The sequence below is a fragment of the Oreochromis aureus genome, linkage group 9, assembly GCF_013358895.1.
Source record: "Oreochromis aureus strain Israel breed Guangdong linkage group 9, ZZ_aureus, whole genome shotgun sequence".
Lineage (NCBI taxonomy): Eukaryota > Metazoa > Chordata > Actinopteri > Cichliformes > Cichlidae > Oreochromis > Oreochromis aureus.
The window spans coordinates 35,894,717-35,908,716 of record NC_052950.1 but is presented as its reverse complement, the minus strand read 5'-3'; the positions used below and the strand labels follow the sequence as shown (position 1 = coordinate 35,908,716).

At 40.2% G+C, this 14,000-nt stretch overlaps 1 protein-coding gene across 1 annotated transcript; it reads left to right on the top strand.

The window, feature by feature from the left end:
* The first annotated feature begins 9,151 nt into the window (after nucleotides 1–9,151).
* Nucleotides 9,152–11,545, top strand: LOC120441962 (NACHT, LRR and PYD domains-containing protein 1b allele 3-like). The gene is made up of 2 exons (XM_039617593.1): nucleotides 9,152–9,191; nucleotides 9,629–11,545. The coding sequence occupies exon 2, from the start codon at nucleotides 9,645–9,647 to the stop codon at nucleotides 11,025–11,027; it is 1,383 nt and encodes a 460-aa protein (XP_039473527.1). The 5' UTR covers nucleotides 9,152–9,191; nucleotides 9,629–9,644; the 3' UTR covers nucleotides 11,028–11,545.
* Nucleotides 11,546–14,000: the final 2,455 nt, after the last annotated feature.

Below are 14,000 nucleotides of genomic sequence, written 5' to 3'. Positions count from 1 at the left end.
GGAGTCACACATGTGTCCACTGGACCATCTGGAACTCTTCTTGTTTAGCACTCGTGATAACACAAACACTAAATCCTCCTTCTCTTGTGCTGTTTTGTAGCAGTGTGTACACCTGAGACTGTCACCTGTCTGTCTGTCCTGCACTCTCTCTCTGTTTCTTTCTCTCTGATTGTGGAATAAAAGTATGAACATGTATTTATAAGTTACACTTGTGTTTGAATCCTGCAGCTTATCACACATTTGATCCATGTGTGACAACTGCAAGTGTCCAGAGTGAGGACAGACTGAGGGACCCACTGCTGCACATCATCTGTGAGGCTTTGCACCCCTGATGATCCACCAGGACAAACTCAGCAGTGTGTGAGGAAGAGGAGGAGGAAGAGCCAGCAGCAGCTGACAGATGGAGAGAATAGACAGACTGTTCCCTGTTTGTGAAGGACTGCTAGGAAAGTTTAACATAACTAATTGTCTGTCCTGAATCAGTCTTATTAGGTAATGTTCAAATAATTTGATCATCCCAGTGTTTTCAGTGTGGGAGAAAGTACTCAGGGCCTTCAAGTTACACACTATGAAAGGCAGAAACAAGTTTCATATTCAGAAACCTAAAGTATGTATCAGCAGCAGAATGGAGCAAAAATAAATGTTTGTTTCAGTTCTATGAAGCTTTGAGTATTTTGGATTAGTAGTACTGCTGTGTTTGTTGCATCATATTGCTGTAATTGTTTATATGCTTTATATATTCTGAGGTAAGTTGATCTATAGTGTTACATCATATTCTATAAGGATGTTATGTGTTTGTATACTTTCTGCCCAGTTTGACCCATTTAGCAGAAGTCAGCCTGTTTAAGGCTCTGATATCTATTCTGTATGACTTAAAGCAGTTATGACATGCTCTGATTTTCTCACCCAATAAAGGAATATTTCATATATCAGTCTGATCTTCATTCTATCAGACACAGTTATCACAGCTCGTACATTTTCTTTTCATACATGTATGTAAGCATTGAACCAGATTTAGTAACGCCAACATATTGAAAGAACAACATTTGTCTCTTATATATAATACATCTGTATATACACTGTCAGAGATACTTGTCTTTGAGTGAAGATTTATAAATAACTGCTACTTGAATCTTTACTGAAGCTCAGTATTTGACACGGAGTTCAGTCACATGTGATGTGACAAAAGAAGTGATTCTATTTGAGAGTTCAAACTCACTGCTGTAATAACTTATAATGATTAATATAATAACTATAATATTGGCCATATCATAGTTACACTGACTTTAGTCTCATGAACAACATTAGCTAATTGTTATTTACTAGCTAATCTTAAACAACTGTTCAGTACAGATATGAAGGCCAACAATCATGTTTTACAGTCCTGTGGTCTCAGCCTCAGATACTTATTAAATTGCACAAAGCTCGTGTAGAAACAAACAAACAAACAAATGAACAAAATATGTTCTCCTTCATTTCTGTCAACCACACGTTTCCAGCTATCATGGTTGCTAAGCAACCTGGGCAGCGCGACGGAGGCTAAACCGTCCCATTTCACAAGGCTCGCACTTCCGGCCTTAACGGCCTTTGAGTACGCGGCCCTTGAGGAATGTTAAGGCTGCGTACTTTAAGGCTGCAGACCCTGAATTGGGATACAGCCCCTGTCAGTTAGTTCCCCTCTCGTGCTGTGGTTTCTCCTGTGAGTTATATTCTTGGGTTTCCCAGTTTAGCTTGATATAATTTTGCATTCCTTCCAAGCCTGATTAAAGCAGAGTTTTTGAGTTCACCTTTTTCCTGTGAGTTCTGCATTTTGGACCCAATTCCTGCCTGCCAAACTGCACACCATGACACATTATATTTCAACATTTCAAAAATTAAAGATTAACAAAGAAGCAGAACATAAACATCATATTTTAAAATGGAAGACTGAAGATAAAAGCTATGTTTTTTTAGGTGACTCATGATGAACGAAATAAATAAAAAGTCAAAATGTTGCTGTTGAGTAAAATCATATTATTGATTAAAAGCTTTCTTCTTTTCCACTTTTCTGGTTTTTGGCTTAATACACTTACATTCTCATTTGAAGAAGGTTTTCAGAAGCATTTAAATACACAGAAAGCCGCGTCACATTGTTACAAAGTCATGTTGTTATAAACATCGCAGGGTTTACTGCTTTCGGTAATGTCAGTGATGAAGACTCTCCCCCTGACCCAGTCCAAGCGTTGGTTCTGCTCTTCCACAAACCTCCAGATGATCCCGATCCCAGGTCTGTCCTCAGTGTGTTGTTGGTGCCGATGACTGTAGTGATTCGTCATATTTCTGAGCATAAATGACAACCTTAAATTATTAATTCTGACAGTAACAATTAAAATATGGTAATAATATCTTTAGTTTAATCCGAGATTTTCTTTGACTGGATGTAGTGAGTAAAAAATGCAAACACAAACCACATTTTATCTGCATAATTTGAAACAGCTTTCAACAGAATTGTTCATGTGAAATACAAGATTGCATAAAAAAAATTGCAACTTTAACCACACAACCCTCAAGTCACTGTTCTCATATGCAGACTGGCCAGTTTCCACCACGAATGTCCATCTATGTGGCTCTTTCACTTTAGTGCCCAGTTTTGATTTTAACAGTCAGTTTCATTTCACTACAAACGAGGTTTCTATGTGTTAATGACGTGACAGTCTAACAGTTTTGCAAGACAAAAGGAATTTATTTATTATGGGCCACATTTCAAATGCAGTACATGGTTAAACATTTCTTTGTTTTTCACGGACCTGACTTCACTGTTAATTTTTTTAAACTTTAAACTTTAAAATTATGTGATTATTCAAAACATCAAGTTTGTTTTTTGTAAATGGTTTGCACTGATAAACAAGTGTGGGGAGGTTGTGAGAGTCTTCAGTAATATGTCTACAAAAGTGTACAAAATAACAACAATTAATCCATTATTATAATATTGCTTTCAAATGTAACAAAAAAGTTAAAAACAAAACAAAAACACAATGTTGTTATTGACGAGTGTATCACAGCTCTTCATGAACCAGTAAAAAGCCACTACAACTAACCTACAACAGCAGGTGTAGTTGAAGAAACACAAAAAACAATTAAAGCGACTATAGCTGAGTTGTGCACGCAATTATATTCATGCATTTATGCACGAATCACTGTAAACAGACTGAGCGCTTTAGCTCTTGCCTGGCACTTAAAATGATTTTTCTTTGAAGCCTCTCCCTCTTTCCTCCAACTTTAATCTTCTTCTGTTTCCCTATTAAGTCATCCAACTAAGTGACATTTAAAATGTGCTGAAAGAAAAGGGTGGAGGGATCCTGAGAACTGTGTTGGGTTGTTGCTGTTCATGATCCTATTGAGGTTCGTGCAAATTTCTTTCAAAATGAAATGAAAAACCATGACGTCTGCTGTTACGTATAATCATATTGTTGGTGAAACGCTTTCATGTTCTCCACTTTTCTGATATTTCACTTAATTCATTTAAATTCTCATATAACAAATATAAAGATTTATATAAAGATTTCAGAAACTTTGACATAAACAGAAAGCTGCATCATGTTTGTGTTTACACAAAATATTATATCTCTTACATAAAACCCCTGAGTTGGTAAACAGCTCTTTGAGAATGCGTTATATTCTGATATTTCAGTTTTAGATTCACTATCAGAAATGTGTGCGGTAACATTGCCTAAGTTCCAGGCTTCCCGAGGAAGTCTACGCCTCCAGTGGAGACTGCGACCTGAAGGCAGTGCCTTAGACCACTCTGCCATCCTGACACTTAAGCTGTCATCTAACTCAATAATCGTGCACAACTGCTGATTTCGAGGTACCCCTGAGCAAGGTACCAACCCTACACACTGCTCTCAGGGCGCCTGCTTAGTGGCTGCCCACTGCTTCACTGAGTGAATGGGTCAAATGCAGAGAAAGTAATTTCCCCACAGGGATCAATAAAGTATACATTATTATTATTAGTAGTATTATTAGTATTATTAGTATTATTAATAATAATAATAATAATATTTCCACAACATTCATGCTGAGTATATATTAATGATTATATACAGGTCCTTCTCAAAAAATTAGCATATTGTGATAAAGTTCATTATTTCCTGTAATGTACTGATAAACATTAGACTTTCATATATTTTAGATTCATTACACACAACTGAAGTAGTTCAAGCCTTTCATTGTTTTAATATTGATGATTTTGGCATACATAACTCATGAAAACCCAAAATTCCTATCTCTAAAAATTAGCATATTACATCCGACCAATAAAAGAAAAGTGTTTTTAATACAAAAAAAAGTCAGCCTTCAAATAATTATGTTCAGTTATGCACTCAACACTTGGTCGGGAATCCTTTTGCAGAAATGACTGCTTCAGTGCGGCGTGGCATGGAGGCAATCAGCCTGTGGCACTGCTGAGGTGTTATGGAGGCCCAGGATGCTTCGATAGCGGCCTTAAGCTCATCCAGAGTGTTGGGTCTTGTGTCTCTCAACTTTCTCTTCACAATATCCCACAGATTCTCTATGGGGTTCAGGTCAGGAGAGTTTACCAGTGGTTTTGGCACTGTGAGCAGGTGCCAGGTCGTGCTGAAAATGAAATCTTCATTTCCATAAAGCTTTTCAGCAGATGGAAGCATGAAGTGGTCCAAAATCTCCTGATAGCTAGCTGCATTGACCCTGCCCTTGATAAAACACAGTGGACCAACACCAGCAGCTGACATGGCACCCCAGACCATCATTGACTGTGGGTACTTGACACTGGACTTCAGGCATTTTGGCATTTCCCTCTCCCCAGTCTTCCTCCAGACTCTGGCACCTTGATTTCCGAATGACATGCAAAGGTTGCTTTCATCCGAAAAAAGTACTTTGGACCACTGAGCAACAGTCCAGTGCTGCTTCTCTGTAGCCCAGGTCAGGCGCTTCTGCTGCTGTTTCTGTTTCAAAAGTGGCTTGACCTGGGGAATGCGGCACCTGTAGCCCATTTCCTGCACACGCCTGTACACGGTGGCTCTGGATGTTTCTACTCCAGACTCAGTCCACTTCTTCCGCAGGTCCCCCAAGGTCTGGAATCGGTCCTTCTCCACAATCTTCCTCAGGGTCCGGTCACCTCTTCTCGTTGTTCAGCGTTTTCTGCCACACTTTTTCCTTCCCACAGACTCCCCACTGAGGTGCCTTGATACAGCACTCTGGGAACAGCCTATTCGTTCAGAAATTTCTTTCTGTGTCTTACCCTCTTGCTTGAGGGTGTCAATGATGGCCTTCTGGACAGCAGTCAGGTCGGCAGTCTTACCCATGATTGCGGTTTTGAGTAATGAACCAGGCTGGGAGTTTTTAAAAGCCTCAGGAATCTTTTGCAGGTGTTTAGAGTTAATTCGTTGATTCAGATGGTTAGGTTAATAGCTCGTTTAGAGAACCTTTTCATGATACGCTAATTTTTTGAGATAGGAATTTTGGGTTTTCATGAGTTATGTATGCCAAAATCATCAATATTAAAACAATGAAAGGCTTGAACTACTTCAGTTGTGTGTAATGAGTCTAAAATATATGAAAGTCTAATGTTTATCAGTATATTACAGGAAATAATGAACTTTATCACATTATGCTAATTTTTTGAGAAGGACCTGTATAATGATTAGTGCTTCTTTTGATGAGATTAGTATGATTATTTTTACAGGATTACAACTTGGCTGATGATGGGCATGAACCCAGAATCTTCTTTACCTGTCTACACACACCTTATCTATCTATCAATCTATCTATAATAAAAAATATTACAAAGAAAATGTAATTAACTGATTTAAAAGTCTGTGTTAAATTGAGTAAGTTGGATAGAGACAAACAGATGTGTGGTGTGTGTGGACAGTGAATGATTCGATGTCAACAATTTGATTGGACGGCCAAAGTGTGAAGATGTGACGTCCAGTGAGGGAAGCGGGAGAAAGTGTAAGCAGGTAAAAAAGTGAGGTAAAGAAGAGATTCTGGGTTCGTCACTTTTGTCTTCTGTGAGACGAGCAGTTGAGAAGATTGGATCTAAGAGGTTCACAGTTGAAAGTTCAAGCAGAGACACTAGAGGGTTCTATTAGGGTTAGGGTTCTATTCACTAGTTCTATTTGCCAGCTGAGGCACAAAAAAGTCATAGGCTCAGAGACTGGCAGAGAAACAAAAGGAGTCCTAGACACAATGGCAGCCAAGGGGACTGGCTGGAAAACGAAACAGTTCATAGGAGTTGCAGGACTCTTTGACTTAACCGATTCCGTCAGACTAGAATCCTGTAAGTGAAAAACAGTCTTGCTCACAGTGAAAGAAATCGCCAGAGGTACTGGTATTAGAATGCTCGAGTGGAGCGTGTAATAAACAGTCACTTTCTCCCATGAATAGGGTGTGCTCAGTCATTCTGGAGTGGCGGTGGCGTGAACGCCGTTTACTCTGGGAAGGGGGGGTGAGGCGAGCCGGGCTACAAACCTTCCAGTTGAGTGGGCTGCAAATCTTCTGGCTCTTCACACTGGAGCAGTTCTCCAGAACCTCCAGCGAAAATGCCATCCTGCTGGGGGAAATGCAGCAGCTTCACAGCGAGCTCCATCTGCTGCTGCTGCAGCGTCGGCGTGGAGAGAACGATAGCTAACTCACTGGTTCTGACATGCTCCCTCCATGTAGCTATGGTGCTGCCCAGATTAGTGTTCAAGGAGAACTGATGAAGCCGGGGGTTGGTCAATAATAGTTCAATAATACTGTAAACTCAAAACTCTGGGTCAATGACCCAGGTTTCCTAACAATATCTAGTCTAGCTGGGGGAATGACTTTGCTCCAACAGATTGTGATCAGACTACCTGCTAAAGACGAGGATGACACTAAAGTTCACTGCTCTTTATGGATTTAGCTAACTGTATTCTACAATATATGAGCAGCTGTTACATAGGCCTTAAGGGCTGCTTTCCAAATCCCGGTCAGTGAATAAACACTAGGATGTTCTGAACATCTGGGAAGCCATGTGCGGCCAGCTGTTTTGTCCCAGCACATTTAAACACTGTGGGAGGTTACCATTACAGGGAAAACCCCAAAGTGGCACCATCATCATCACCATGTTTAGACACACAGACCTCTTTTAAATTGACAGCCATGTTTAATGTGAGCATCCTCTACTGGAACATGAGATATAGCAGAAGTGAAACAGGATACATTTCATGAAGCTGATGATCCCTAAGCAGCACAACCAAGAGGTATGATGACTCAAAGCAGCACAGGAAATGGAGAAGTTCAAAATATATAAATGAATAAATTCTCGAAAACTGAACAAAAGAGTTCAATATTATACCATCTGTATGATAAATTCAAGTTAGCGTGAAGTTGAACCCTAAAGCAGACCACAGCAGAGTTTTTATTGTGTCTCCAGATGGCAGTTTCCTGACAACAAAATTTAGGGGGAAAGGTCATTCTGTGATATATTATCACCTCTCTATCCCGTGCTTCCTTCTCAGAGCAGCACTTTTGAAAACAGTAATGGAAGTGCTCATGTTTTTTTAATACCAACAATGTGCTGACTAAGCAACTGTGAAAACATTATTTAAATATAAGAAATAAGAAACATAAGTTAGATTCAGATGACATGTGTACATTCTGTCAAATCAAAATGAAACAGTGATGACTCTCTTCTGGAAAGTAGAGTTAGAGTGATATAATATGTGAAATATATAACAAATTAGGAAGGTGCAAGCATATATTTACATGACATGCTTTATTATTGTTCTTTAAGACAATGAAAAACTGTAAATTATTAAATTATTTTTAAATGAAGACCCTGCCTGAAGTTTGATATTTATCAGCACCAGCAAGTTTTCTCCAAGCGTGTCTTTGTATGTTTTGGTTTTGGTCCCATCAGCTGTTCCATTATGTTATTCTTTGTGAGATTTTGGTTTTTCTACTTCCACCGTGTTTGATTTAACTTCTGCTCTGGTTGCTGCTGTGTGCTTTTGCAGCATTCTTCATTTGGTGGAATTTTCTTAAGTTGCAATGCATTTGACCTCTCAGGGCCACCGTAGCTTTGTCACTTTCAGGCCAGATTACGTACTGTGAAAATGATCATCTTTAAGGCACCCATTCACATGTTTCTCAATCTTAAATGTTTAAATTCATACTTTATAAATTCTTGACCCTTAAATTAAATTTTAAGGGTTTATTTTGCAGTAGTTCCCAAACAGTTCATGTGATTTCCAAACCAGACACTGTACTCAGGGAAATGGTTAATGCCATCATTTAAAAGGAGGATGTGGTTTAGATATGTACAGAAATGTTCACGTCACAGACACCAAGAAGTACCTAAACACTTATTCATTTAAAACTCAGGCTCTTAATCCAAAATGAAGTAAAATATTAATACATTTAAATGTAATGTAATGTAATTTTTAACTGTATGTTAGACATTGATTTTTAGAAACATTTAGACTACACTTGTTATTCTTGCTGTACATTAATATTAAACTCAGATATTCTCTGGTCTGTTTTAACTTGGCTTGATCTACCAGCTGCACCTGTCTTATCTATGACCTAATTGTGACACCTTTCTCTGCAACTTCTTTAACAAAGTCTTAATAATAAAGTCCTTTATAAAAAAGTTTCAGTTTTTAATGATCAAATATAGAGAAGCTATATCAGATTCCCTTATGAGAGAAGTGTGTAATATAACATTGCTGCCTTCATCGGTCCATTACAGGGACATTATTGTAGATTATTTGAGTGCTTGGACTCGTGGGAGAACCCCAAGTTTTAGTCTAGCTGCTGGAATCACTCGGCTGTAGTAGCTGTAGTAGATTTTCTGGGCAGACAGACTGTGATCAGATGACCTGCTGCGGATGATTCTAAGGTTTACTGCTTTTTGTGGATTTAGCCATCATATTGTATAAGCACCTGTTACGTGAAAGATGCTTTGGAACCCCTGGTCATTGTTTAAACACCATCAGCTGAAAATCACATTTTAAAATCTCTGCACTTTTGGCAGTTATTTAGTTTTGCACGCTTAATCACCGTGGTAGGCTGCCACTTATGAAACCCCTAAATGACATCACAGTCGGCCGGGAAAGAGGAAGGAGTCACACGACAGATTGGAATAAAAAGACATGACAACCTGTCTAAGAGATTCAGTTATAAGAAAACGACGGACAAGTTACTGTGTAAGTGAGATCTTTTTTTTTCTGTCTTTAATGCATGTAAGTTTATGTAAAACTAGATAAGTTTACATAGTTTATCCAGTTTATTCTGATGTCAGTTTTCATAAGAAAAGGTCAAATTAGAAATGCAATACAGTACTGTTAGTCTCCAGCCTAGATAGAAAACGGACCTCTTAATTGCACTTGTGTAAATACTATGCATTTAATTTTTACTGAAAACATTTAACTAGTAATAATCTTGTGATTATTATTATTATTTGCCAAATTCCTTTATTTAAAAAAGTTAGATATGCTGAGAACAAACTAGCAGCACACAGAGTTTTTAATTTCTGTCATGATCGCTTTTAAAACAGATCTGAGATCACGCTGTTTTAAAATGTTTTATAAGAGCTGAGAGTGAAAAGTGTTGTAATGAAGAGTTTATTTTAAATGTTTCACAGATGCAAACAAGACAAGATGAAACGCAGACAGAAACATCCGTACTTTGATGCAGGAGACGCACTGCTGAAGAAAAAGAAAATGCTTAATGGACAGACTGCTGTACCAATAAACACACAATCAAACAGTCAGACTGTTAATGGGAAGGAAAGCCTAGAAGAAATCAAACATACTGGTGCTATTACATATAACGCAATGGTCCAGAACAAGGATCGGCGTCAGTCACTGAGCACAACACAACGAAGGACGGATTTAACACAAGCAACCTGTTCACCTGACATGAAGCCAAAAAGAAGCTTTGAAGAGTTTACACCTATCATCGCTGCTGATGATTCTGATGATGAAACCTACCTGTTCCAGTGCTCCAGTGCAGGTCTGTACCAGTGCAGTGTGACCGGCCTGGTGTTTGTCATGAAGGGAGAAGGAGACGTGGTTTACAGGACTGTCCCTTGGAACAGGAAGCTGCTGGACAAACACCACAAGAAGCCTGCAGGACCCCTGTTTGACATCAAATGTCAGCAGCAGTCTGTGTGTCAGCTTCATCTCCCACACTGTGAGCTCATCTCCACAGCTGGAGGTCAGTCCTTGAAGGTCGCTCATGTGAATGATGAGACCATTGAGTTCATCCTCCCTCATCAGATAACAGAAAGTCATGTTGTTATAAACATCACAGGGTTTTCTGGTTATGGTAATGTCAAGGATGAAGACTCTCCCCCTGGCCCAGTCCAAGCGATGGTTCTGCTCTTCTACAAACCTCCAGAAGAACTTAATTTCAGATCCTTTCTCAACGTATTGTTGTTGCCAAGGAACATCGTGGTCCATGATGTTAAAAACAAGAGGAGGGAATTAGTTGGTGAAGAGATGTACATAGATGTACCCTCAAAATGTATTCTGCATCCAAAACAGGTTTACAGTCTGTCCACTGTCCCTGACGATGACCTGATTAACATTCAACCATATGAGGCAGAGTTTGATGAGGAGTATCCTAACTACTCCATCACAACCTTCCAGGTGATTTTAAAAACAATCATTACAGATATTAACCTGAGTGTGACACACCAGAGCAGCTCCAGCTGTGTCTGGGAAAGAGAGGTTTGTCTTTTGCCCAACAGAGTGAGATCCATGATTTCTTCTCCAAATAAGAGGCTTTTAAATGTAAGGAGCTCATTCATTGATAGGATATCAGGACCTGTTCTCAGCAGTCTGATGGACAAACTCCTGGAGAAAGGGGTGATGGTTGATGGTGACAGGGAGGAAGCAGACGCAATGCAAAGCAGGAGCGATAGAGCTCGTTTTGTTATCGACACTGTGAGAAGGAAAGGTGAAGCTGCCAGTTCACAGATGATTGAGTTTCTGCGTGAGCTTGACGCCTTCCTCCACAGAAATCTTTTTTTGATTTGACGCATCTGGCAAATTTTGTTATGTTTGCCTAGATCTGATTGAGTCTTTCAGGCTTCAGCTACAACATCAATAACCAGGAGTGATCCAGTGTCGCCCATGTATCACACATCATTGTGTTTGAGGTTGATTTTAGTTTAATTTGTCCAAATAGGACTAATGCAGCTTTTCTTTTCTTTTTTTTTATCTTTAAGTAAAGCTTAATCCAGACCTTTATCTTCAGACTGAAATCTGGTTTGTACCTTGTGGTGAATCCTCTTGGGGTTTTTTTGTTTGTTTGTTTTGTTTTGTTTGTTTTGTGAAGGCTCATGTTTATCCGATACCAAGTAAAATTCAGGGTGGTATCGACGATACTGAGCCGATGCCATACTTTGTACAAAAACCTATTTTATTTATTGTATCTTTTATTATATCTTAAATTATAGATTCATAATGATAACAGGACATCAGATTACTTGTTCTTATCACTTAATAATGCAGAATTATAATCTAGAAATAAAAACAACAACTAAACAACTGAAGTTGTGTGCTATTTGAACACGCTGCCACCTGCAGCACTAAAGGACTCCATGAGAGACGTCTGTCTCGCCCTAGCAGCACCTGTCCCCATCCACTCCTCCTCTTCAGGTCGCCTCAACATACGCTCGTCATATTCTGTGATATGATTTACTCTGAGGTGTTTGACGAGGTTAGTGGTGTTGCCACAACACCTCATTTTTTTGCCACATGTATCGCAAACCACGTCTCAGCCGTTTGTGGAGGTAAAACACGTCCACACATGACTCCGTTTACGCTCAGCCATTGTTGTGAGTACGCACGCCAGGGGGCTGCTACACATTTATAGAGCCGTATTTCACACATGACTATGAAAGGCAGAAAAGGAAGTAGTTTCTTCCAATGTAGACAATCCAAATGATATAGTTTCTTTCCACTCTGTTCCTGTTAATCGATCGTGGCTCAAGAGTTGGCAAGAGTTCGCCTTGTAATCGGAAGGTTGCCAGTTCGAGCCCCGGATTGGACAGTCTCGGTCATTGTGTCCTTGGGCAAGACACTTCACCAGTTGCCTACTGGTGGTGGTCAGAGGGCCCGGTGGCGCCAGTGTTCGGCAGCCTCGCCTCTGTCAGTGCACCTGTCAGTGGCAAGACATTTTAAACATTGAAAGAATACAGAAACAGTCAGAGTTTTGTTCAGAGAACTACGTGCGCACGGGTGAGTGATCGAGTGATACTCACCCCGAGGCTTTGTAGTCAGCTTTATTTATACATCGTAGCATTCCCTGTTTTATCAGGCTGTAACAGACAATCTGGGCATGTATGGGACACAGTGTACATGTGTGTGTGTGTGTGCAGTTTCTATCTCGAGGAAAACAGAAGCCAGTTTGGGTCCTGTTTCCCAGGGTGTCTGCAAGAGACTTTCACAGGAGTCAGCGAATACTGCAGGGCTCATGTGTATGTGTGTGAGCAGAAGCAAAGACAAAACATAAAGATATGTGAACACTGTGTGCTTTTCAAGCCTTTCTTAACAGGAGCATATGAGTAAATGAGTAAATGGAGCAATATAAGGAGAACTGAATAAATGAAACATTAAAAGGAAGATGTATCAAAAAGGAAAAACATCATAAAATCACAAAATCCCTTAACATTCCCTGCTGTTGTTCATATATATTTATGTACTTCAACTACTAGTCACTTGCAGAAGCATTTTCAACTAGAGTATCATTTTGTGAAAACGTACATGATCAACTTTAGTGGGTTTACACAGTTTAGTGCTTAGAAATCATCTTCTTCAACTTGTACCTTTTCTTGAGCTTGTTCAACTTGAGATAATGCAATGTAAGCTTGCACTCGTACAGTAAACATTTTGCTTATCATACTCCGAATACAAGGCAGTACACATGTGGAAAATAAGCAAAGTAGCAGAAGGAGCATCCCAACGAATGTTAGTCCTTTAGTGAGCAATGACTTCCATGACCCGCTAAACAGCCACGTGAGCCAGTCCTCGGTGTTGTGTGTGTAATCTTGCTGCTGTACTCGTCTGAGCTCACGAGCGTGTTCAGTGCATCAGACATGTCGGTGGAATGCACATTATTAGGGATGTAGGTGCAGCAGGTTGTATTGAACAACACACAAAGGCCGCCTTTCTCGGCCAAAATCATGTCTAACGCCACACGGTGTTGCATTGTACTAAGGCGCAAGGCGTCGATTTCTTCATTCTGTGCGTTATTCACTCTACAGGATGCATTCAGGAACAGTCCAAATCGGTAGTTCAAAGTTTCAATTCTAAGGGCGTGCTTTCCGACTCCTACCCCTGGGAAAAGGGCATGGGCGACCTTTTGTCCTGTGGTCCAAAGCTTGAATTCCTTTGGGACGTCAGAGCCCCAAATTGGGTCGTGTGGTTGTATTGTTCGTCTCCGGCGTGTCCACAAGACGGGCTGCTCCTGCTGTTATCACGAAGGTGTGATCACTTAGCATCAGGGGCACACATTGTCCTTCGTAGTTTTCAGGCACGGCTAGGTATGTTTGGGGTTGTTTGGCATATCCTTGACACCACCAGCCGGTCCCCTCGACCCAGTAGAGTTTCTTCGTACGAGTTGGTACTGTCAGGGTGTATTGGCATGTGCCAGATAGGCTGTAGTGAGTTGCTCCTTTGGTGATGTTGACAAACATGACACATAAGGGAAAAGTGTACGTGGTCACCACAGCCAGCACAGTGATGTTTGGGGTGCTGAGTGACATATTCACCCAGTGTTTGTCCTCACAGGCGTACGTGTACCTGTTAGGCTCTGACGTGTTGGTGATATTAGTGCATAGGTCCATCAGATAGGTCGGGTCTTCTTGTCCCACGGTTGCGGTCACGTTGATGTTCTGGACGTTAGGGTCTCCCAGACATATCCACTTCTCCAATTTTCTCATTGTTTGGTTATTATGTGTCCGCGGGCAGCTTTCCCATATATGCACAGTCCTTCATTTAGTGGTG